Source organism: Polypterus senegalus, chromosome 1, assembly GCF_016835505.1.
Source record: "Polypterus senegalus isolate Bchr_013 chromosome 1, ASM1683550v1, whole genome shotgun sequence".
In the NCBI taxonomy this organism is placed as follows: Eukaryota; Metazoa; Chordata; class Cladistia; order Polypteriformes; family Polypteridae; genus Polypterus; species Polypterus senegalus.
In genome coordinates this window covers 43645476-43664971 of record NC_053154.1, presented here as the reverse complement: position 1 = coordinate 43664971, position 19496 = coordinate 43645476, and the positions used below count along the sequence as shown (strand labels likewise).

The window sequence follows — 19496 nt, the reverse complement described above, 5'->3', positions numbered from 1 at the left end:
ATCAGGGTGGAAGGCCTTCATCACATTGTTGCTATTGGATGTTATCTTATGGCCTGAGATAAGAGCAGTTTGGTTCTCTTGACCAAATCGATGGCTTCTTCGGCTGTTGGCAAGGATTTAAGTCCATCATCTACATAGAAGTCTCTTTCTACAAACTCTCGGGCATCTGAGCCATATTCTTCCTCTCCTTCTCTAGCTGTTCTTCTAAGCCCATATGTTGCTATTGCCGGGGATGGGCTGTTTCGAAAAACATGGACTCTCATATGGTAGTCTAACTTTGCTAAGTAACTTTGCTTCTAAGAAACATCAATGTAACGATGTAAAAGTAATGCTTTCATATGATCAGAAGTTTTGATTATTCAATGATCTTCTCGAAGTTTGCCATGCACTTCTGTGGGGCATTCCTGCATTCTTTATCCTGGACTTTTTCATGCATTCCTGTGGGCCATCATGTTTTCTGCTGCTCAACTGCTTGATATTCGGAATTGTTTCTTGCTTGTCAATGTGCTTCAGCGTCATGTGTTCTTTCTTGTTCTTCATCACTTAATTGCCTTTCACAACATGCTTGCCAATCAGCAGCTGTTGTTGTTCTTCTTTTTCTTTCAGTCTTTTTAGCAGTTATCACTTGTTAATACAATCACTTTGCTATAAACACATAACAACAGGTCACTTTGTTGTCCTTTACTTATTTTTAATAATTTTCAATTCTGAAAATTGGTTTCATTGTATATTTGTGTGTATAGGATTGTAAATTGGCTAACACAATGATTATTAAATTAGCTTTACCAAGACATTTGAAATTACAACCTATCTTTTGATATGTCTCATTTAAAATCAAGACTAGTTGGTGTCCCACATGCTCAACACACACTCCTCGCTTGTGAGTACGTTTCCATCTTTATCCTTTATAACCCTAACCTGCTACACATCTTTCCCAGCTCGGTCCCTCTGTCTAGCCAATCAGGTCCTTTTCTAACTCCTTAGTATCCAATCTCTCATACAACTCATCATACGCCTTTTCTTTAGCCTTCGCCACCTCTCTCTTCACCTTGCACCTTATCTCCTTGTACTCCTGTCTACTTTCTACATCTCTCTGACTATTCCACTTCTTCTTCGCCATCCAGACAGTTAAACCCAAATGAGAAATATAAAACATTTGGACTCCTGATTGGGTTGTAAAATACAGTACACCGGTGAAAGTATAATCAAAACGTTGATGAGTGTTTTCTGCAGTTTGTCAAAAAAATAAATTCCATAATGTTTTTAATGGGATTTCACTCTTCCTGGTGGTGTACCCTAGAGCATAGGGTGATGAAAATAGCTGGTCTGGACTTGGTGATGTTATAAAAAATGGGTCTTCTTGTCCACTTTGTGGCTTACAATGATCATATACTTAAGTACAGTGATGCTTTCAATAAAGCCTGTTCCTCTCACCATTCTTCTGGTATAAATGAAGACAATAGTAATCCTGAAAATCTTTTACTACAATAAGCAAATTTACTCAATCTCCCAATCATCTGCTCCTAGTTCCACCAAGAAATGTCAAGCATTTTTGACTAATACGTATCAGCAGTTCCATAATTAACTCCTCATCACTTTCCCATGATAATCTCTTCCATGATTTTGCCACTACTGACCATTTCTTTATCACTGATGTCCTTTTAAAATCAAACTGGTCCTCCTCCTCCTCAAAACCACATCCGTATTCTGCTTCTCTTCTTAAGTCTCGTGCCTCAGTTGTTTCTGATCCCATTTCTCATGTTATTAATACATCTCTAGCTTCTGGCTGCATTCCATCTTCTCTTAAAACTGTTCAGTGTGACACATATTCTCAAGAAGCCTGGTCTTGATCCATCCTGTTTTGATTGCTTCAGGCCCATTTCCAAACTCCCATTCCTAGCAAAGCTGATGGAAAGCATGGTCATTAACCAACTTCAAACCTATTTAGCTAAAAAGGATCTTCATGAACCTTTTCAGTGTTGTTTTCGAATGCTTGACAGTACTGACGCCAGGGCCGTCAAAACGTATGGGCACAATTGGCATTGGCCAGGAGTATAGGAGCCCACGATGTTTCTATGTATGTTTCTGTTTTGCTATCAAAAGAGGGGCCCCAGTACACTACTTTGCCCCAGGAGGCCTATGATGCTGTTAAGATGGCCCTGACTGACACAGCACTCTTGAAAGCTGTTCATGATCTCTTTTTACCTGCCAACACTAGCACACAAACATTCTCACAGAGTGGTATGTGACACCATTAATTATAATATAATTTTATTACGACTATTGTTAATTGGCATTGCTGGCATTCCTGGTTAGAATCATATCTTTCTGATAGACAGTGTTTTAGTAAACATAAATTGTCCTCTGCCCTGTTATCCAAGGTGTACCCCAAGGAACTGCTTTTGGTCAAATTCTTTTTTGAATCATATATATACTTTGGTCATTACTGAGTCCAATTGGTCACTACTGGGTCACTACTAGGTAATGTTCTAGAAAGAACTTTATTATATCTGTTCCCCAAACTTGCATATTAAAATCTTTTTAGTTAGCCAATAAAAGATGTCATGTTGCTTGACTTCTCACTACAAGGGAAGCTAATGAAATGTGAAATATATTCAGACCAGAAACCTCTAACCTGAGTTCAAGTCCAGTTATTTAGAAAGACAGAAGAATGCTTTGTGTGCTGACCTCTGTCTTTATGTCCAGAACCTGAACTGACATCTTGGCATAGCAGCTGCCAGGGCCGGTCAGTGCCATTTCTGTTCGCCTCACAATCAGCTTTCACGTGAAGAGTTCAGCAGTGCAATGTGCTCCTGAACTAACCGATCCGTTACAATCATAAGATCACATACACCACACGAGAAAAAAAGGGTTTCCATTTATAACACGAAGTAATGAGTGTGTCTTCTGCCCCCAAAGACAGTTATAAGTACCTTCTAATAAAAAATCCCAAAACACCCCTAAAACAAGAGGAATCACTTTATTCATTCATTCATTCTCATCAGTGAGTGTTTCCTACATTTTATTATACAAAAGGTGACACTTTTAAATTATGGCTTTCTCATAAAAGTTGAACTTCCCAGCATTCCAACAGATAATTGAGCCACATAAGTGACCCTACATAGCTGTAGCCTAGTGACGACCTGTGTCTGGTGGTTTGATACATTTTTAAAATGTTCTTTTTGAAGGGTTCTGTATAAATCACTGTTTTATTTGACATTGTGAAAGTGGACACAAAACCAGATTAAAAAGAAGAAAAACTGTTAGTTGAAGAACAATTGCTTTATTGTTAAAAAATGATGATGAAGGTTGTCATACAGCACTGGAGTGAGGTATTATATCTCAGAGGTACACTCCAAATACCGTAGTGCTCGGGTACACTCCATGCAGTCAATACCAGTTGGAGAATCCACTTCTTATTTACGAGACATATCAGCAAGACAGATGACCGTGCCTGTTACACAATTCCAATTTAAATCTGAACATAATTCCAATTTACGCCTTCAATAACTGGTGTGTCTTGACAAGTAAGCAGGGCTACGACGTTTTTAAGCAGCATTAACAACATCTAAGCATAACAATAAATAATATTAAGCTTCACATAATCTTCTACATGCTAATAATTTATTTAACTTACTGTTTTTTTCAACCACTCAAGGAAATTATGTTGCAGACTTTGTAAAAAATGTAAAACAATACAAGCTACTGAAACCTTTACACCATAAAAAGTAATCATCCTGAGTGCTGACCCGTCCGTGCTGAGATTCGCGTTATCATCTTTTATAATCAGGAATACATTTTCTGAGCTGAGGCTTGGTACTTGAACATCGAGTCAGCATTTTGCACCTCCAGTGCTTACAACTGGTGCCTCCTAGAGACTGCGGAGTTCCTCCGTCTACGTTTGGCCTGGAAATGCTCCTTGTCATCCTTTGGCCAGATGAACTCGCTTATTTCCATCCTGGATGCTTCGTCGGACTCTTCAGAATCAGACTCATCAACCAAAGGGGGGAACTCCTTTTCTGGAAAGATCTGTTTCAGCTTCTCTTTAAAGAAGAGCTCCAGGGTCCTTCCTGCTTGGGCCATCTCAGAATCTGGCTGGAATCCATATTAAGAGATGCATATTAGGTGATGCTTTCTCATTTATATATATATATATATATATATATATATATATATATATATATATATATATATATATATAAAATAGTATATTATATATACTATTTTTTTTTTTTTTAACCGAATAATGTCTTTATATCAAATTGTGCTTGTCTTGGAATTACTAAACTTTAAACCTACCTCTCTTGAACTGAACCATGGTGTAATGAAAAAGAATTTGTAGTCAGAGGCTGGCCCTAATGGCGAATAGTGGGCTTGTTGTCAGTCTTTATATTACTTAATTAATTGCATTTATATACTGCTTTTACATAGAGAAAGGGTAACCACCTCGACCACCACCAATGTGTAGCCTCCACCTGGATAATGAAATGGCAGCCATTATTGCACCAGTATGCTCACCACACATTAGCTATTAGATGGTGAAGAGGAGTAGGAGAAATAGCCAATTAGAGACAGGGTATGATTAGGGAGCCAGTATGGATGAGGCCCGCACCCAGTTTTTCCAGGACATAGAGCTCTGTGGTAACAGGTCTAACTTCTGCCCCACTGTGGCACCAAGAAGAAAAAACATATTAAACGTACAACTGTATATAATAATTCTGGGAATAAAATGTAAACTATCCCTAAAAGGAATACCAGTTCACATCAGAGATTACACTCATAACTAGGGGAAATTAAGAGATGCCACTTGAACTAAGAGCAGCACCAAAGAGAAAATGTGCTGCATGAGATATCGGGCTTAAAAATGGAAGATAAGGTAAAGGTCTACCAGAGGTCTAGACATCTGGCCCCACTTCCAAGGTTACCTCCAGCCCTGTGCCCCGTGCTGCAAGGATAGGTTTAGTGGAATAAGTGGCCAAAGGCTGGATACGTGTCTTATTACTTAAAAGTTATGAGAGTACAAAAAGTTTATCAAGGTGTACCTTTTAAGCAAAGGCTCCTAAAATATTCCATCTTTCTTCCTCTGTCTCTTTAAAAATTATTTGTGGAGGAAACTCAGATACACATGATCGTGTGTATTAACATACTTACATAATTAAATTTTGCACAATTCCTGAACATAAGCTGAATGTCTGCAACAAACTCCTCCGTCGTGTAGTAATGCAGAGGACTCTTTTTGTTGAGTTTCCTTTGAATGGCCGATAAATCTATCGGCCTCTTGATTATCTGGTAATAATGACGAGCCTAGATGGGACAGAAAGTTACAAGATTAAAGCTTTTGCTTAACGTTACTCATTTTTTTTTTTTTGTTAGTTTTCAGCTCCCCCAGGTTTTCTCTTTGTAACATGATAGAATGGCATGTCTTGGTTAGGACAGTTACCACTAAATAGTGTGATAATTATATTGAATGTAACTGTATGCATATTGAAAAGCGTAGCTGCTAAGTAGGTAAGGCAGGATCAAGCAAGAGTCAAACACGCACCAAAAGAAATATCTCAGTCCAAAAAGTTCTGTTTTAAAAACGGTTTAGTGGGAATTCAAAGCAAACAGTTCACACAAGAATAGAGAAAAAATGTGTTACTCACGCAGAATAAAAGGCAAAAAAAAGAAAAAAACGTTTCTTTTGTAAACATAACTTTTTCTTGTTAAACTTAATTGTTTTTTATACTTAAAGATGAGCTATTTCTGTATGCTTTACTCAATATATTCAGCACGTTCTGTGTGCACGGCGCTGCACGTTCAATAGAGCACATTACGTTACATACAACTGGGCACGCTAAGGCACGGTTTGAAACTGTGGGCCCTCCATGCCACACTTACGGTAAGGCAGGTCACTAACCGAGTCTACCCTGTAGTCAGAGGGACAAGAAGTAGTTAGAATATTCCATTTCAGTTCAGCTAGTTGGGGTTATAATAGGACTCCCTACATACTATGCACTAATATATTAACATAACTAAGAAAATACTCCTATCGACTTACCATAAGCTAAGTAACTAAGAAATGGCTGTTACAAGAAGAAATCCATAAAACAAAGCCTTTTAAAAAAACAATACATATCTACGTAAGAACGTTTATGTTAGGCAGAATGCCTAGTGGGGGCTGTGTGGTCTTTGGCCCACAGATTGTGTTTTTTTCTGCAGCTTAAATTCAGTTTTTTTTTATTATTGTTCTGTCCACTCTGCCCAACGGACCTTATCATGGGTCTGAAAAAAAGCAATTCTTTATTTAAGGACCTTTATTTTCTTAATTATATCTCTATCTTATGTAAGTGTGCATTATTTATTTTTATATATTTATGCATTATTTTTATCTAATTTTAATGTTTCGCTTTGCATGTAACTACTTCTTTGACATCTTGTAAAGCACTTTAAGACACATTGTTTGTATGAAAAGGTTGAGTTGTTGTTGTTACAGTTCAATGCAACAGATCATAACATTTATTTTTACAAAACAGTTGTAGATAAGTGAGTTAAAAGAATACACCGCCCTAAAATGATATTCTGTTTTGTATGCTATTTACTCCATGTGGTTTGTGGTGAAGGCCAAGAATAATTTTTAATCTCATGTTTTCGTGGCAAATGGAGATAGATAGATAGATACTTTAATACTTTATTAATCTCAAAGGGAAATTCACATAATTCAGTAGCAGTATACTGATACAAAAAACAATATTAAATTAAAGAGTAATAAAAATGCAGGTAAAAGCAGACAATAATTTTAAATAATGTTAGCATTTACTCCTCCGGGTGGAATTGAAGAGTCGCATAGTATGAGGGAGGAACGATCTTCTCAGTCTGTCAGTGTAACAGGACAGTGACAAAAGTCTGTCACTGAAGCTACTCCTGTGCCTGGAGATGACACTGGAGTAAGATGACAAAGTTTCTGATAAAACAGAGGTTTGTGGTAACCAAGGACTGGACAACAGCAACCGATTTAAAGAAAGGCAACGAATAAATCTCCTTTTACTTGTGTGTCACATAATTCACATACATCCATCCATCCATCCATTTTTCAACCCGCTGAATCCGAACACAGGGGTCTGCTGGAGCCAATCCCAGCCAACAAGGCAGGAACCAATCCTGGGCAGGGTGCCAACACACCGCAGGACACACACAAATACACCCACACACCAAGCCCAATTTAGAGTCACCAATCCACCTAACTGGCATGTCTTTGGACTGTGGGAGGAAACCAGAACGCCCGGAGGAAACCCACGAAGACACGGGGAGAACATGCAAACTCTACACAGGGAGGACCCGGGAAGCGAACCTGGGACTCCTAACTGCGAGGCAGCAGCACTACCACTGCACCACCGTGCCACCCTTCACATACATTTGTTGGTAAAATATTGTTAATTATATACTTCCGGAAAATGAAAGTTGTGCACAAACAGGAAGCGAATTCAGAGAGGATGGCGCTTTTAAACTAAAGACAGGACTCTTGACCAGTGCATGATGGGGAAAGATGGGTCTTCAATGTAAGAACTCGGTAAAGGCACTTCCTGTATGTTCGCTGCTCTGATTTTTCTAGAAGTATCTATTTAACAATATTAGATACCACTTTAGTTGAGCTACTACAAAAATGCATCTATTACTAATTTTCCTATGATGTAAAAAGACCTTAACAAACAATTCTTTAGGTCTTCATAACACTTCGAAGCATCAGTAAAATGTTTATTCATCTCTACAACGTGACTGACTAAAAACAACAAAACTTCACTTTGGAGTGTCTGTGGTGGTTTAACTGAGACACGTTTCTTTTGATATTACATACTTAGTATAAGACCTGTGAATCCTTCATATTAACAAGTCATTTAAACATCGTGTCGATATCCTGCACTGCACTGAGACGAATAACCTATCCACTGATGTTTCATAATTGGTATGAAGACCAAAAGATGCCTCTTGTTACATAACAGTAAATGAGTAGTAAATGCATTTTTTGCAGTACCTAAACAAAAGTGTTCCCAATATATTATTAAAAATGCATGCATTTTGCACAATGACTGGATGATCTGACACAAGTTTTTAGCAACACAAGTAACTTAATATTCCATTCATGGATATTTTATTCCATTTGCTATTGTACAGCATTGGTCTCCATAGATGCCCATTTTATCAGAAATATTGTTATCTCTGTTCTCCTTTAAAATATCAGATTAAAATATTCTCACTACAAACTACATGGGTTAAGTAACAAGCACAAAAATACCTTTTGTGGAGGGGTATACTTTTAAATATTTTATGGTTCTTTCAGGGAATGTTTTCCACACCATTTCTTTGCTCTTTCTGTCTTAATTTAGATGGAATCCCAGTGTCGCCCTCCTTCGTAGTTCATAACCTTGGTGTTATCTTTGATCCTACACTTTCTTTTCACACATTTCTTCCTTATCAAAAGTAACTTTCTGTCACTTATGTAACATTGCCTCTTACTCAAGCTTATATTGCCTGTTTTCAGGTCCGCCTGCTGAATCTCTTAATAAATTGCAGCATATACGGTACTGCACATTCTACTGCCTGATTACTTACACTAGCAAATCTGTACGTAACACTCCTGTTCTAGTTCAGTTACACTGGCTTCCTGTGCTCATAGAAAATACAAACTGCTTCTCCTTACATTTAAAGCTCTTGCTCCTTTTTACATTTCTGAACCTTTCTGTACAAACCTGTTTGCATACTCTGGTCTACTTTTCTATTCCTCCTGCATGGCCGTTAAGGTCTTTCAGTGTAGCCACCCATACAATCTGGAGTATTCTTCTACAGCTTGAATGTACAGATTTATCCTCAACCTCAAAACACATCTTTTTGCTCAACATTATCATTCATTTATTTAAACCTAACAGTCTTTACTCATCTGTTCACTTTTTACAATAATAAAAATGAATGATGCTGTGTATTCTATCTTGGTTTATATTATTCTGTGTTATTTTAACAATTTTTATACCTTTACTGTATTGTATAATCTTGTTTATCTTTATAAAGTGACCTTGAGTCTATGATAAGGGACTATATAAATAAAACATTATTGTTATTTGCAAATTCATTTCATGAATTATTTCTGTTCTTTAGTCTGTGACCATCTTGAAGACATCATTATGCTTTATATTGGGGTGGACAAAGTCGTTCTTGGAGGGCCACAGTGGCGGCAGGTTTTTGTTCTAACCCAATTGTTTAATAACAAGCACTTATTGCTCAAGTAACACTTCTGCTTCATTTTTGTAGTCTCACTCATTAAGATATTGAATTCTTATTGCTTTATTTTAGTCTTAAACAGCTGTAGTCTTGTTTTTTAATTGCACCTTATTAGCAATAAGATGCAAATGACAAAAGAAACTCGCAGTTTTCCATTTAGCTTGTTTCCATTTACACCTGTGAGTATTTGTCATGCACTATTGTTTTTAATTAAAACAATTGGAAGGAAAGTGAAGAGAAAAAAGTGAAGGACTGAGAATTTCTCATCTGGTTTTAGTACTTCAAATCATTTGGATGATATCCTTAGAAAGGAAAAAAAAATCTAGGATATGAGAATGACTTAACATAGCAGAGTTGAAGCACTAACAAGACATGAAATTAAATTATTGGCAACAATTGTTTTCTAATTAAGCAATGGGGTTGGAACAAAAACCTGCAGTCCTCCAGGACTGACTTTGCCCATCCCTTCTTTATATCATTATGCTCAACCTTTATAATTCACTGGTGAGGCCTCATCTTGAGTCCTGTGTGCAGTTTTGGTCTCCAGGCTACAAAAAGGACATAGCAGCGCTAGAAAAGGTCCAGAGAAGAGCGACTAGGCTGATTCCAGCGCTACAGGGGTTGAATTATGAGGAAAGATTAAAAGAGCTGAGCCTTTACAGTTTAAGCAAAAGAAGATTAAGAGATGATTGATTGAAGTGTTTAAAATTTTGAAGGGAATTAGTCCAGTAGATTGAGACTTTGACTTTAAAATGAGTTCATCAAGAACACGGGGACACAGTTGGAAACTTGTTAAGGGTAAATTTCACACAAACGTTAGGAAGTTTTTCTTTACAGAAAGAACGATAGACACTTGGAATAAGCTACCAAGTAATGTGGTAGACAGTAAGACTTTACGGACTTTCAAAACTCGACTTGATGTTTTCTTAGTAGAATTAAGTGGATAGGACTGGTGAGCTTTGCTGGGCTGAATGGCCTGTTTTATGTCTAGATTGTTCTAATGTTCTAATTGTGAGTTCCACATTGAGACATGTATCCAAGGATGCTTCTTGTTGCAACAATTTACTGCTCACTGGTCAGATTTTTATAAGTTAGTCACACAGTTATTTTGGAGCCAAACGTTCAGTAACACTGCCTGTATGTCTGGTAAAAAAGAAAGGACAGATGCTCCTACAAAATGAACTCAAAAATGTGGTTTTGTTAAAATTTCAGAAGTCCTGAGTACAGATTCTGGTTTGCAGTTTTTCATATGTCATCTCCGCTTATCTCAAGGTTAGGATTTCTGTTTAGGGCTTCCTAATCCCTGGCAACTAGAAAAAAATCTCCAACAATTGTCTTACTGGTCCCACCACAGTAGATACAGGACATAATCGCACTGTATTTTCAATCGTAGATTAGGAGAAACGTCACAACAGGGGTTTCTGGGGTTTAGTCCTGGAGTAGCAATGTGGCTGCAGGTTTTTATTTCAACCTGTTTCAAAAATCAATGGATCAGCCTTACTTCATATTGATGTAACTGTTAAGTTAATTGGCCCTTTTCCTTCTTTTTTTGGCATTCAGAAAAATGTGCTAATATGATAGTTGCATGCAAAAGAAATTCCCAGAGTTGTATTTTTGCCATAGATGTAAATGTTTAAGTTTGCTTAACTATATTCTTTTCACTTCGTCTATAAAGTTTGCTACCTTAACTGTATTCAAGTATTGACAATTAGTGTGAAGCAGTCCAGACACAGGAGTAGATGACGCCGAATGCACATGTGGAGCAGCTGCTTCAGTACCTTAACCAGTGAGAAAATGCTTAAGTAACCAATACATTAAAAAAGTCTTACAAAAAAAGAATTCACGTCTATGTAACATGCACAAATGTTTGCTACATTTCAATAAAAATTAGCAAACGCATTTTATAATTCTGGAATGCACAAAAAGGCACAATCTGGGAAATAACAGCTTGCGTAATGATGGTGGGAGTCCAGATATAAGCAGAAGTTGTTCGGAATGAAGAGCCGTAGTTACAGGGGGCCACAAATGAGCAGGACCCTGAAGTAGCTGCTCCCTTTTAGCGTTCTCTTTGATTAATAGTTTGCTGTAAGGATTTAGCAGATAGCTGACTCTAGCTGACTAGGCATTGTCCTCATGTTTGTGTAATTAATGGAGGGGGCAAGTTGAACAAAATCACTACATGCAGTACAAGTGTTTTGCTCATTGTTGGCTGCCTGACCTTTTGTACTTCCTGCTGCCTTGCCTTGTGTTTTTACAGACCCTTATACTGTGCCGTTAATACTACAGCCATCCAAGGTGATTTACTAAATATATAAACTTCTCCCTTTCTTGTTACTCATTTGTTGAGTTTTTCATGACTGACCTAAATTCTCTCTAACTCTGCAATATTTGTCATTTTTTCAATCTTTTCTTTGCCATTTTCACATTACCTTCTTGCAGTTGTTTTTAGATGATGCATACTTTGACATTTCTGATCTTAAAATGTGAGTTTTTTTCGTGGAACAGCATTCCCATCTGCTTCTCATTGAATCTTCAATCACTCACTCCATCATTCTTTATGCTAGCAGTCGTATTCTAGAGTATCCTGAATTTTGAATCTCAGCTGCCGTCAAAACTTCCTTTTATCTCTTTCCTCTCTGTCAAGCTTTCATTACACTTTCAGATTACTGAGATTCCAGCCTCAAATTTAAGAAATTCTGCAAGCAAGAGGAGACTATTTGTCCATCGGGCTTGTGTAGTTAGCTGCATTCCCAATGTGTTTAGATGAGACATTTACTTAAAGTTACCAAATTCTCGGGTTTAAATGTATGAGTTTACAGTTTCTTTTTCCAGATGCATACAATTCCTGTTGTGAATAATTGATTCCTGGTTTCCATGTTGAACGTCCTTTCTTTTTAGTGGTCATTCAGTGAGTAATGTAAATAGTACTGACAACTGTTACTTCAGAATGCTGCTACTAAAATCCAGGCTCAAGAGCAGATTCTATGACCACTTGACCCCTAAAATGACTGGACCATCCTGCATTTCAGTGCAACACTGAACAACTCCAACTCTCCGACACCTGTCATCACAGCTTCCTCCATTAAACATAACATCTGACAGCACATGTCTCGCGTTTCCAAAACACCACCAATGTGTCAGATGGAGCATTGTGTCACATCCATCGATTCACTCTACTTATTAATCTGCTTCTTTCTAATACAGGACTGCTGCTAGCTGTGGCAATACCAGGTGGAAAGCACATCAAACCATGAATGACACCCCAATCTAAACAAATTATTCAATTATGAGGTGCATCAGTTTTCTAAACTGGGTGGTGCAGTAGTTAGTGAGACTGGGTGCAGATCCCTGCTTGGTCACTCTGTGTGGATTTCTCATGGTCTCCCTACGTTTGTGTGGGCTTTTCTGCAAGAAATGGAGTCCTCACATGTTTTAAACAGGTATTCCTAAATGGACCAGCTATTACTGAGTGCATTTGAAGATTTATTTAAGTGAGCCCATAAATGGAATTGTGAACCTCAAGGACTGACTGTAACCTCATTTTTGCAGCTCAGATTTGGTTAGACTGACTTGTTATATTTAAATACTTTGAAAATAAATCATGTTGTGTAAATTGGCCTCAAGGTTATGCTTTTCTTTCCAATGTCTGTCTCTGGAAAATCACACAGTGGATGAGACATTGGCAACAGTTTTACAGAAGCTTGCATAATTCAAGCAAGTCTAATGCATTTATAGTGAGCTAATACTGATGCATTGATGACCAAAGAATATATTGTTTCCTAACCCAGTTAGTTAATTTAAATCAATGCACGCACCACATCGGAAACATACTCTGCAAAAATATTACCAAATTCCTTGGCTGACTGGCTGTTTCAAAGGAGGCACCACAAACAGAGCATTATGGCTTACCAGTGGACTAACAGGCTCATGAAACGGCAGGCTGAGGTTGTTGCAGCAAACTAGGAGAGTCAGTTTCTCACATTTCTGTAAAACAATGGAAACCGGAAAAAGTAACAGATTAATCTTAAAGAGAACACAAAGCTATGATTTTTTCCATTATATTTATCCTATAATAATATTGTGCATACGTTTGTACTTGTACAATATATATGATATCACAAAGTGGCTTCCCTTAAAAAAGAATCAGGAACTTCCACACTCCTCAATATATCATATGTAATAAACAGCAAGTCAGTCAAACTCAGCTCAATTCGATGTATTCTTATTTAATCCTCATCTCTAAAGACTTACTCCGAGTGGTAAAGGAGATTTCCAAATTTAAAACAGTAAGAGAAAGAAAAAAACAATATTCAAAAAAGCAACATTTTCCTCTATATTAGCACACATATCTACATAAAATCCAGTAAAAAACAAATTTATACACCTTAAATAATCTCGCTCCATCCTATATCTCGGAATGCCTCTCACCTTACACTCCAAATGGTAACCTTAGATCTTCAGATGAGTGTCTGCTCAGAATTTCAAGAGCTAAACATTAAAAGAAGTGGTGAGGCGGCCTCCTGCTGTTATGCGCCTAAAATCTGGAATAGCTTACCGATAGAAATATGCCAGGATAATACAGTGGAGCACTTTACAAAAACTGCTAAAAACTCATTATTTTAACATGGCTTTCTCATATTTTAGTTTAACTCTAATTTTCTGTATATACATTTAATTCTCATTATCATTCATAGTGGCTCCAAAATCCGTACTAACCCCTACTTTCTCTGCTGTTCTTTTTCCGGTTTTCTGTGGTTGTGATCTGCGCCACCACCACCTGATCAAAGCCCCTGCTGTCCCTACATTGATGGATTGAAGGCCAGAAGTCCACATGACCCTCATCATCAAGTCCTTCCATGTGAAGCCTGAAAACCATGAGGACTGACTGAGATCATTTACTGTATGTTAGGTAGAATGCCTACAGGGGGCTGGGTGGTCTCGTGGCCTCGAACCCCTGTAAATTTTTTTTTTCTCCAGCCCTCTGGAGTTTTTTTTATTTTGTTTTTTTCTGTCCTCCTGGCCATCAGACCTTACTTTATTCTTTGTTACTTAATATTGCCTAATCTTATTTTTGTATTTTTCTTATATTATATTTTTCTTTTTTTGTAAAGAACTTTAAACTACATTATTTGTATGAAAATGTGCTAAATAAATAAATATTGTTGTTGTTCTATAATTTTATAGTCACTGTGCCCAAGAGCTGCGGTGGGTTGGCACCCTGCCCAGGATTGGTTCCTGCCTTGTGCCCTGTGTTGGCTGGGATTGGCTCCAGCAGACCCCCGTGACCCTGTATTCGGATTCAGCGGGTTAGAAAATGGATGGATGGATATTCCCAAGAGTTAAAATTAATATAGCATGGCATAACATTCTCAAACCCTCAAAGCCTATCCTGGCATCACTGGGCTCAAGGCAGGAAGCAGTCCTGGGGTGGTTAGTTCATTGCAGGGCCAGCTGATGCCCACACGCACAGGGCCAATTTCAAATCACCAATTAAACTAATTAGTATGTCCTGGGGGTGCAGGAAGAAAACCAATGTACCTGAATGAAGGGTTGAAAATATGAAAGACAAATTTAGGCAGTATTAGCGGGAGTACCCACCATTGCCCAGGTAAGATTGTATACTAGATAAGATAAGAAAGCAAATATTTGTGTTTTTTAAATGTTAATCATTTTATCATTGATGGCTCAAATGCAAGTGTCCATACGTCATCTATACTACCTCTCTATCGATTTCTCTACTGTCATGGGTCAAGAATTTGTTCCTTTTACGTATAATTGGATTCTGTAATTGAGGTAACCCCTTGCTGGACTGGAACCACGAATGCTACTTCTTTGTATTTTCTGGTTTAGTGTGGTACCACCAATAGATCTTTATCCCCACATTAATTGGGGTTCACAGACATAACTGCAGGTGTCTGTAATATTAGACTGCACCAGTAGTGCCATTCAATAATATAATAAAGGGGGATCAAAGTTGATTAATTCAACATTGATTTAAAATTGTTACAAACGATGCTTCCATACGTTACTAATGATATCCTATGTCATTCTATCATTTTCTTAACAGCACTTTGGCATGCAGTAAAAAATTGTTTCATTCTGTTTCATCACGGCTTGTCTCTATCAAACGCAGTAACAATATAAAGGTGTACAATAGCGTTGGCCTTTCCAAAAGTAAAGGATGATCAGTTCATTTCAAAGTTATTGTCACATTTACAAGACTGACCAACATACATACACTTCTAACCAAAACTCACCAGGCCACCACTGTCCTTGTCCATGGGCAGGAATTGATTAATATAACATGACTAAATAATAGGTAGCAGTGAGCAAAACAGCCTAGTTTCTTTTTGCATACAGTCTTGTGAAACCATGAAACTCACTAAAAAGGATGTTTTGGAGTTTGAAATGTTTTTTGGGAGGTTGAAAGAAAGAAACATTGCTCCTTAAGGGTTTGTCAACACCACACACCCCTTTTGGACCTGTGTATTTTTCAAATAATGGTCTAGATGAGAATAAGTGGAGGAAAAACTGTCTTTTGGAAACTTAGCATGGCTGAACATAACCGATAATGAGACAAAAAGACATATTCAGAGAGAAGCTGTGGTCCATTGAGGCAATAACATTGCTGTCTAAATTAGTTGTGAAGAGAAGCTGTACCTGCAGTCTTAGATTAGATCCTGCTTTTGCCTGAATAAAACTAGTGCATGCTGATAGAGGCGTCCACCCATCAGCCCCGGCACAGTTCTGCTGCCTGATGGGAATTATCATCCCTACATTACAACCCTGGCATTCCATATAGCTTGTATGTTAATTTCGACCAATGGCAATGCACATGCAGAATTTTGTGAAAATCTGCCATTTTTTAATGATTGCTGAACAAACAGACAGTCAAACAGATTACAATTTTATTTATGTAGATTAGCTATAGTAGTATTGGAGGAATTAAAATATCAGAATATTAGGTAATTTGGTAGCAGCAAAGAAGTGAAAGTAAAATCTCCAGGTAAAAAAATTGCTGGAAAATATAAACCTCTGAGAGAGCCACTATTACTTCCAAAGAATCTTAGAAGTTACAGTATTTGTAACCAGAACCACGACTAAATGTGTGTTAAAAAGACAAATATCAGCTATTAAACATATATAAATCTCTAGAGAGATGGAAAAAAGGGAAACGTGTTAGTGCTGTTTATTTTACTTTGATTCTCTTCAGCATGACCATTTGTGAGACCCACTCACAGACACTTACAGTATATTATAACTCCTAGTTCTTCTGAAGCCATATCCAGGTAGACACTCAAAGACACTAACCATGTGGGAACAATAAGAACATAAAAAACATTTTTTTACTTACCCTCTGGTCCAGTGCAGAAAGGCCATGCTTCACCCTTCTACCTTTCTGATCTTGATTTAAACGTGTGTTTTCACAATCGTACTCAATCTCTGGCTCTTCAAGACTGCGACAAAGAGCACAAACCCACTCTCCCCTGCAAATCACAAAGTAGACATAATATTCTATGACTGCATTTCTTTGAGATCTTGTAAAGCACTTTGAGTTATGAAAATGTGCTGTAGAAATAAATGTTCAAAGAGACTCCTGATCTGTGCACATGCATATATACACAAATAGGATGGGACATAGAAATGTTATACATGTAATACTAAACCAAAAAAAATGGTGAACCCCAAAAAGCAGCACAAGGCTTCTGTTTCACCAGAAACAGGATTTTTAGATCCCGACATGTTGTGGTTTCCATAACTGCTGTTTTTGTATGATAAATACATTGTAAAGTATCATTGTAATAATTTTATTTACAGAGTTTTGTCTTCTGTTGATTTTGGAGTGAACCTGTTCTGGGTCAGGAGTGCACTGAATTTGTTTCCCTTAAGAAATCATGGAGATGCTCAGATCACTATAAGAATGCTCATATTATCAACTGTATTTCAGGACCAAATTAAGGTTGGAGAGTGAGACCCATTAGGAGCAGAAAATGAAAAAATATCAAAGCCTGACTAGTACGGCGGCATGGTGGCGCAGTGGGTAGTGCTGCTGCCTCGCAGTTAAGAGACCTGGGTTCGCTTCCTGGGTCCTCCCTGCGGGGAGTTTGCATGTTCTCCCCGTGTCTGCGTGGGGTTACTCCGGTTTCCTCCCACAGTCCAAAGACATGCAGGTTAGGTGCATTGGTGATCCTAAATTGGCCCTAGTGTGTGCTTGGTGTGTGTGTGCCCTGCGGTGGGCTGGCACCCTGCCTGGGGTTTGTTTCCTGCCTTGCGCGCTGGGATTGGCTCCAGCAGACCCCCTTGACCCTGTAGTTAGGGTATAGTGGGTTGGATAATGGATGGATGGACTTCTAGTATGGGATGCTGTTTCTGAAAAGTAGGAGATTCTGTTTTGTTCCTCCTGTGAGAACAAAAAGGAGACTAAAAACACATAGTGGACCTACATGGGCCAAAAAGTAGTTTTTTTTTATTTTTTTAGTTGTTGATATTTATAAACCATTTTTGGAAACAGCATGGCAAATCAATTAGGTTTCAAGCCTTTTTTGGTTAGAAGAAAAGTACAATTTAATAAGAATACAAACAATACACTTAAACAAATACACATCCACATAAGAACTCGTAATCGTTATAATGGGCTCTTATCTCAAAAAGAGGGTAAAACACTCCCAACTGTGCTAAACAAAGTACTAATGTCATTTATGTCATCTAGTGCAAATGATAATTTAACTGTATTGTCATTGTACAGGTACAATGAAATGTAGTTATCCCAAGCCCCTTAGGATCAGAGCACAGGATAAGCTATTGTACGGCACCTCTGGAGCAATTGCAGGTTGAGGGCCTTGTTCAAGGGCCCAACAAAGTAGCATCCCTTCTGGCAATAATGGGATTCAAAGCAGCAACCTTCTGGATGCCGGCACTGATCCTTAGCCTCAAAGCCACCATTCCGCCTGAAATGAATCAAGGGACACCTGCTCAGCATCACTCAGCTACTTGGATGACAACCCCACACACAATGAAAATTGAGTCTTACAATTAAAAAGCCAAAAGAGAAGCTCCCATAGTTCACGTGACCGTTCTGACTAATGAAATTTGTTGTTTTTGTGACAGGTTCATGTTTTGTACCATTATACTGGTGGGGGTCGATGCTTATATCTCATATAATAAATTGCATTTTACGTTTAAGGAGTCGCAATGGACTGATGTGTCAACTGAATTAATTAATATTATTAATGATAATTAAAGTATGGGCGGCACGGTGGCGCAGTGGTAGCGCTGCTGCCTCGCAGTTAGGAGACCTGGGTTCACTTCCCGGGTCCTCCCTGCGTGGAGTTTGCATGTTCTCCCCGTGTCTGCGTGGGTTTCCTCCGGGCACTCCGGTTTCCTCCCACAATCCGAAGACATGCAGGTTAGGTGGATTGGCAATTCTAAATTGGCCCTAGTGTGTGCTTGGTGTGTTTGTATGTGTCCTGCGGTGGGTTGGCACCCTGCCCAGGATTGGTTCCTGCCTTGTGCCCTGTGTTGGCTGGGATTGGCTCCAGCAGACCCCCGTGACCCTGTATTCGGATTCAGCGGGTTAGAAAATGGATGGATGGATGGATAATTAAAGTAATTTATAATTATCAATAGGGTGGAGTGGTGGTTCTGGGGCTAGGGATCTGTGCCATCAATCGGAAGGTTTCCAGTTCAAATCCCGTAAACGCCAGCAGGGCCCTTGAGCAAGGCCCTTAACCTGCCATTGCTTCATCCCGGGTATGATGTTAACCTGCGTCATGCCCTGCAAGCAGGTCCTCCACCTTACAGGGACAACTCAGGGGTTGGTGGCAGGATTGGCACTCCAATCACTGTAAAAAAAACTGGTGCTGAGGTGTCACCCGCTGCACTTGGGTCCCAATCCAGGAGAACTGGTGTGGCAACGTTCTATCAGTGTCTGCTCCCAACCAAAATTATCAAAAATAATAGTTGAAATTACTATGAATCAGGGACATCGTGGTAGCCATGTTTTCATTGGAAGAAAAAGCTTCTAAAGAGTCGGAGTCTCGGTTGCCCCCGTACTTCTTACTGGGGAGAAATTAGTTTGGTCACGTGAAATTTGATATACACCTAAAAGAGGAGGTAAAAGCTTCTTCTCCGAGTTATTATGTGACAACCCCACACAGCTTTGTTTTATAGAGGCAGAGGAGGCTTTGCCATTCCTAAAACATTTCAACTCATTCTGTGCCATACATCAATCACTTCATTCATTT

At 38.5% G+C, this 19496-nt stretch overlaps 1 protein-coding gene across 3 annotated transcripts in view; it reads right to left on the bottom strand.

Moving 5' to 3' along the window:
* Positions 1-3267: 3267 nt before the first annotated feature.
* trim66 (tripartite motif containing 66) overlaps positions 3268-19496 on the bottom strand; it is a 138883-nt gene continuing 122654 nt past the window's right edge. For all 3 annotated transcript variants that reach the window (XM_039748384.1, XM_039748401.1, XM_039748393.1), the window contains exons 15-18: positions 16607-16739; positions 13162-13236; positions 5152-5304; positions 3268-4095 (exon numbers count right to left, since the gene is read on the bottom strand). In XM_039748384.1, the coding sequence (XP_039604318.1) occupies positions 3856-4095; positions 5152-5304; positions 13162-13236; positions 16607-16739 (601 nt within the window). In that variant the 3' untranslated portion in view covers positions 3268-3855. The remainder of the gene's footprint in view (positions 4096-5151; positions 5305-13161; positions 13237-16606; positions 16740-19496) is intronic.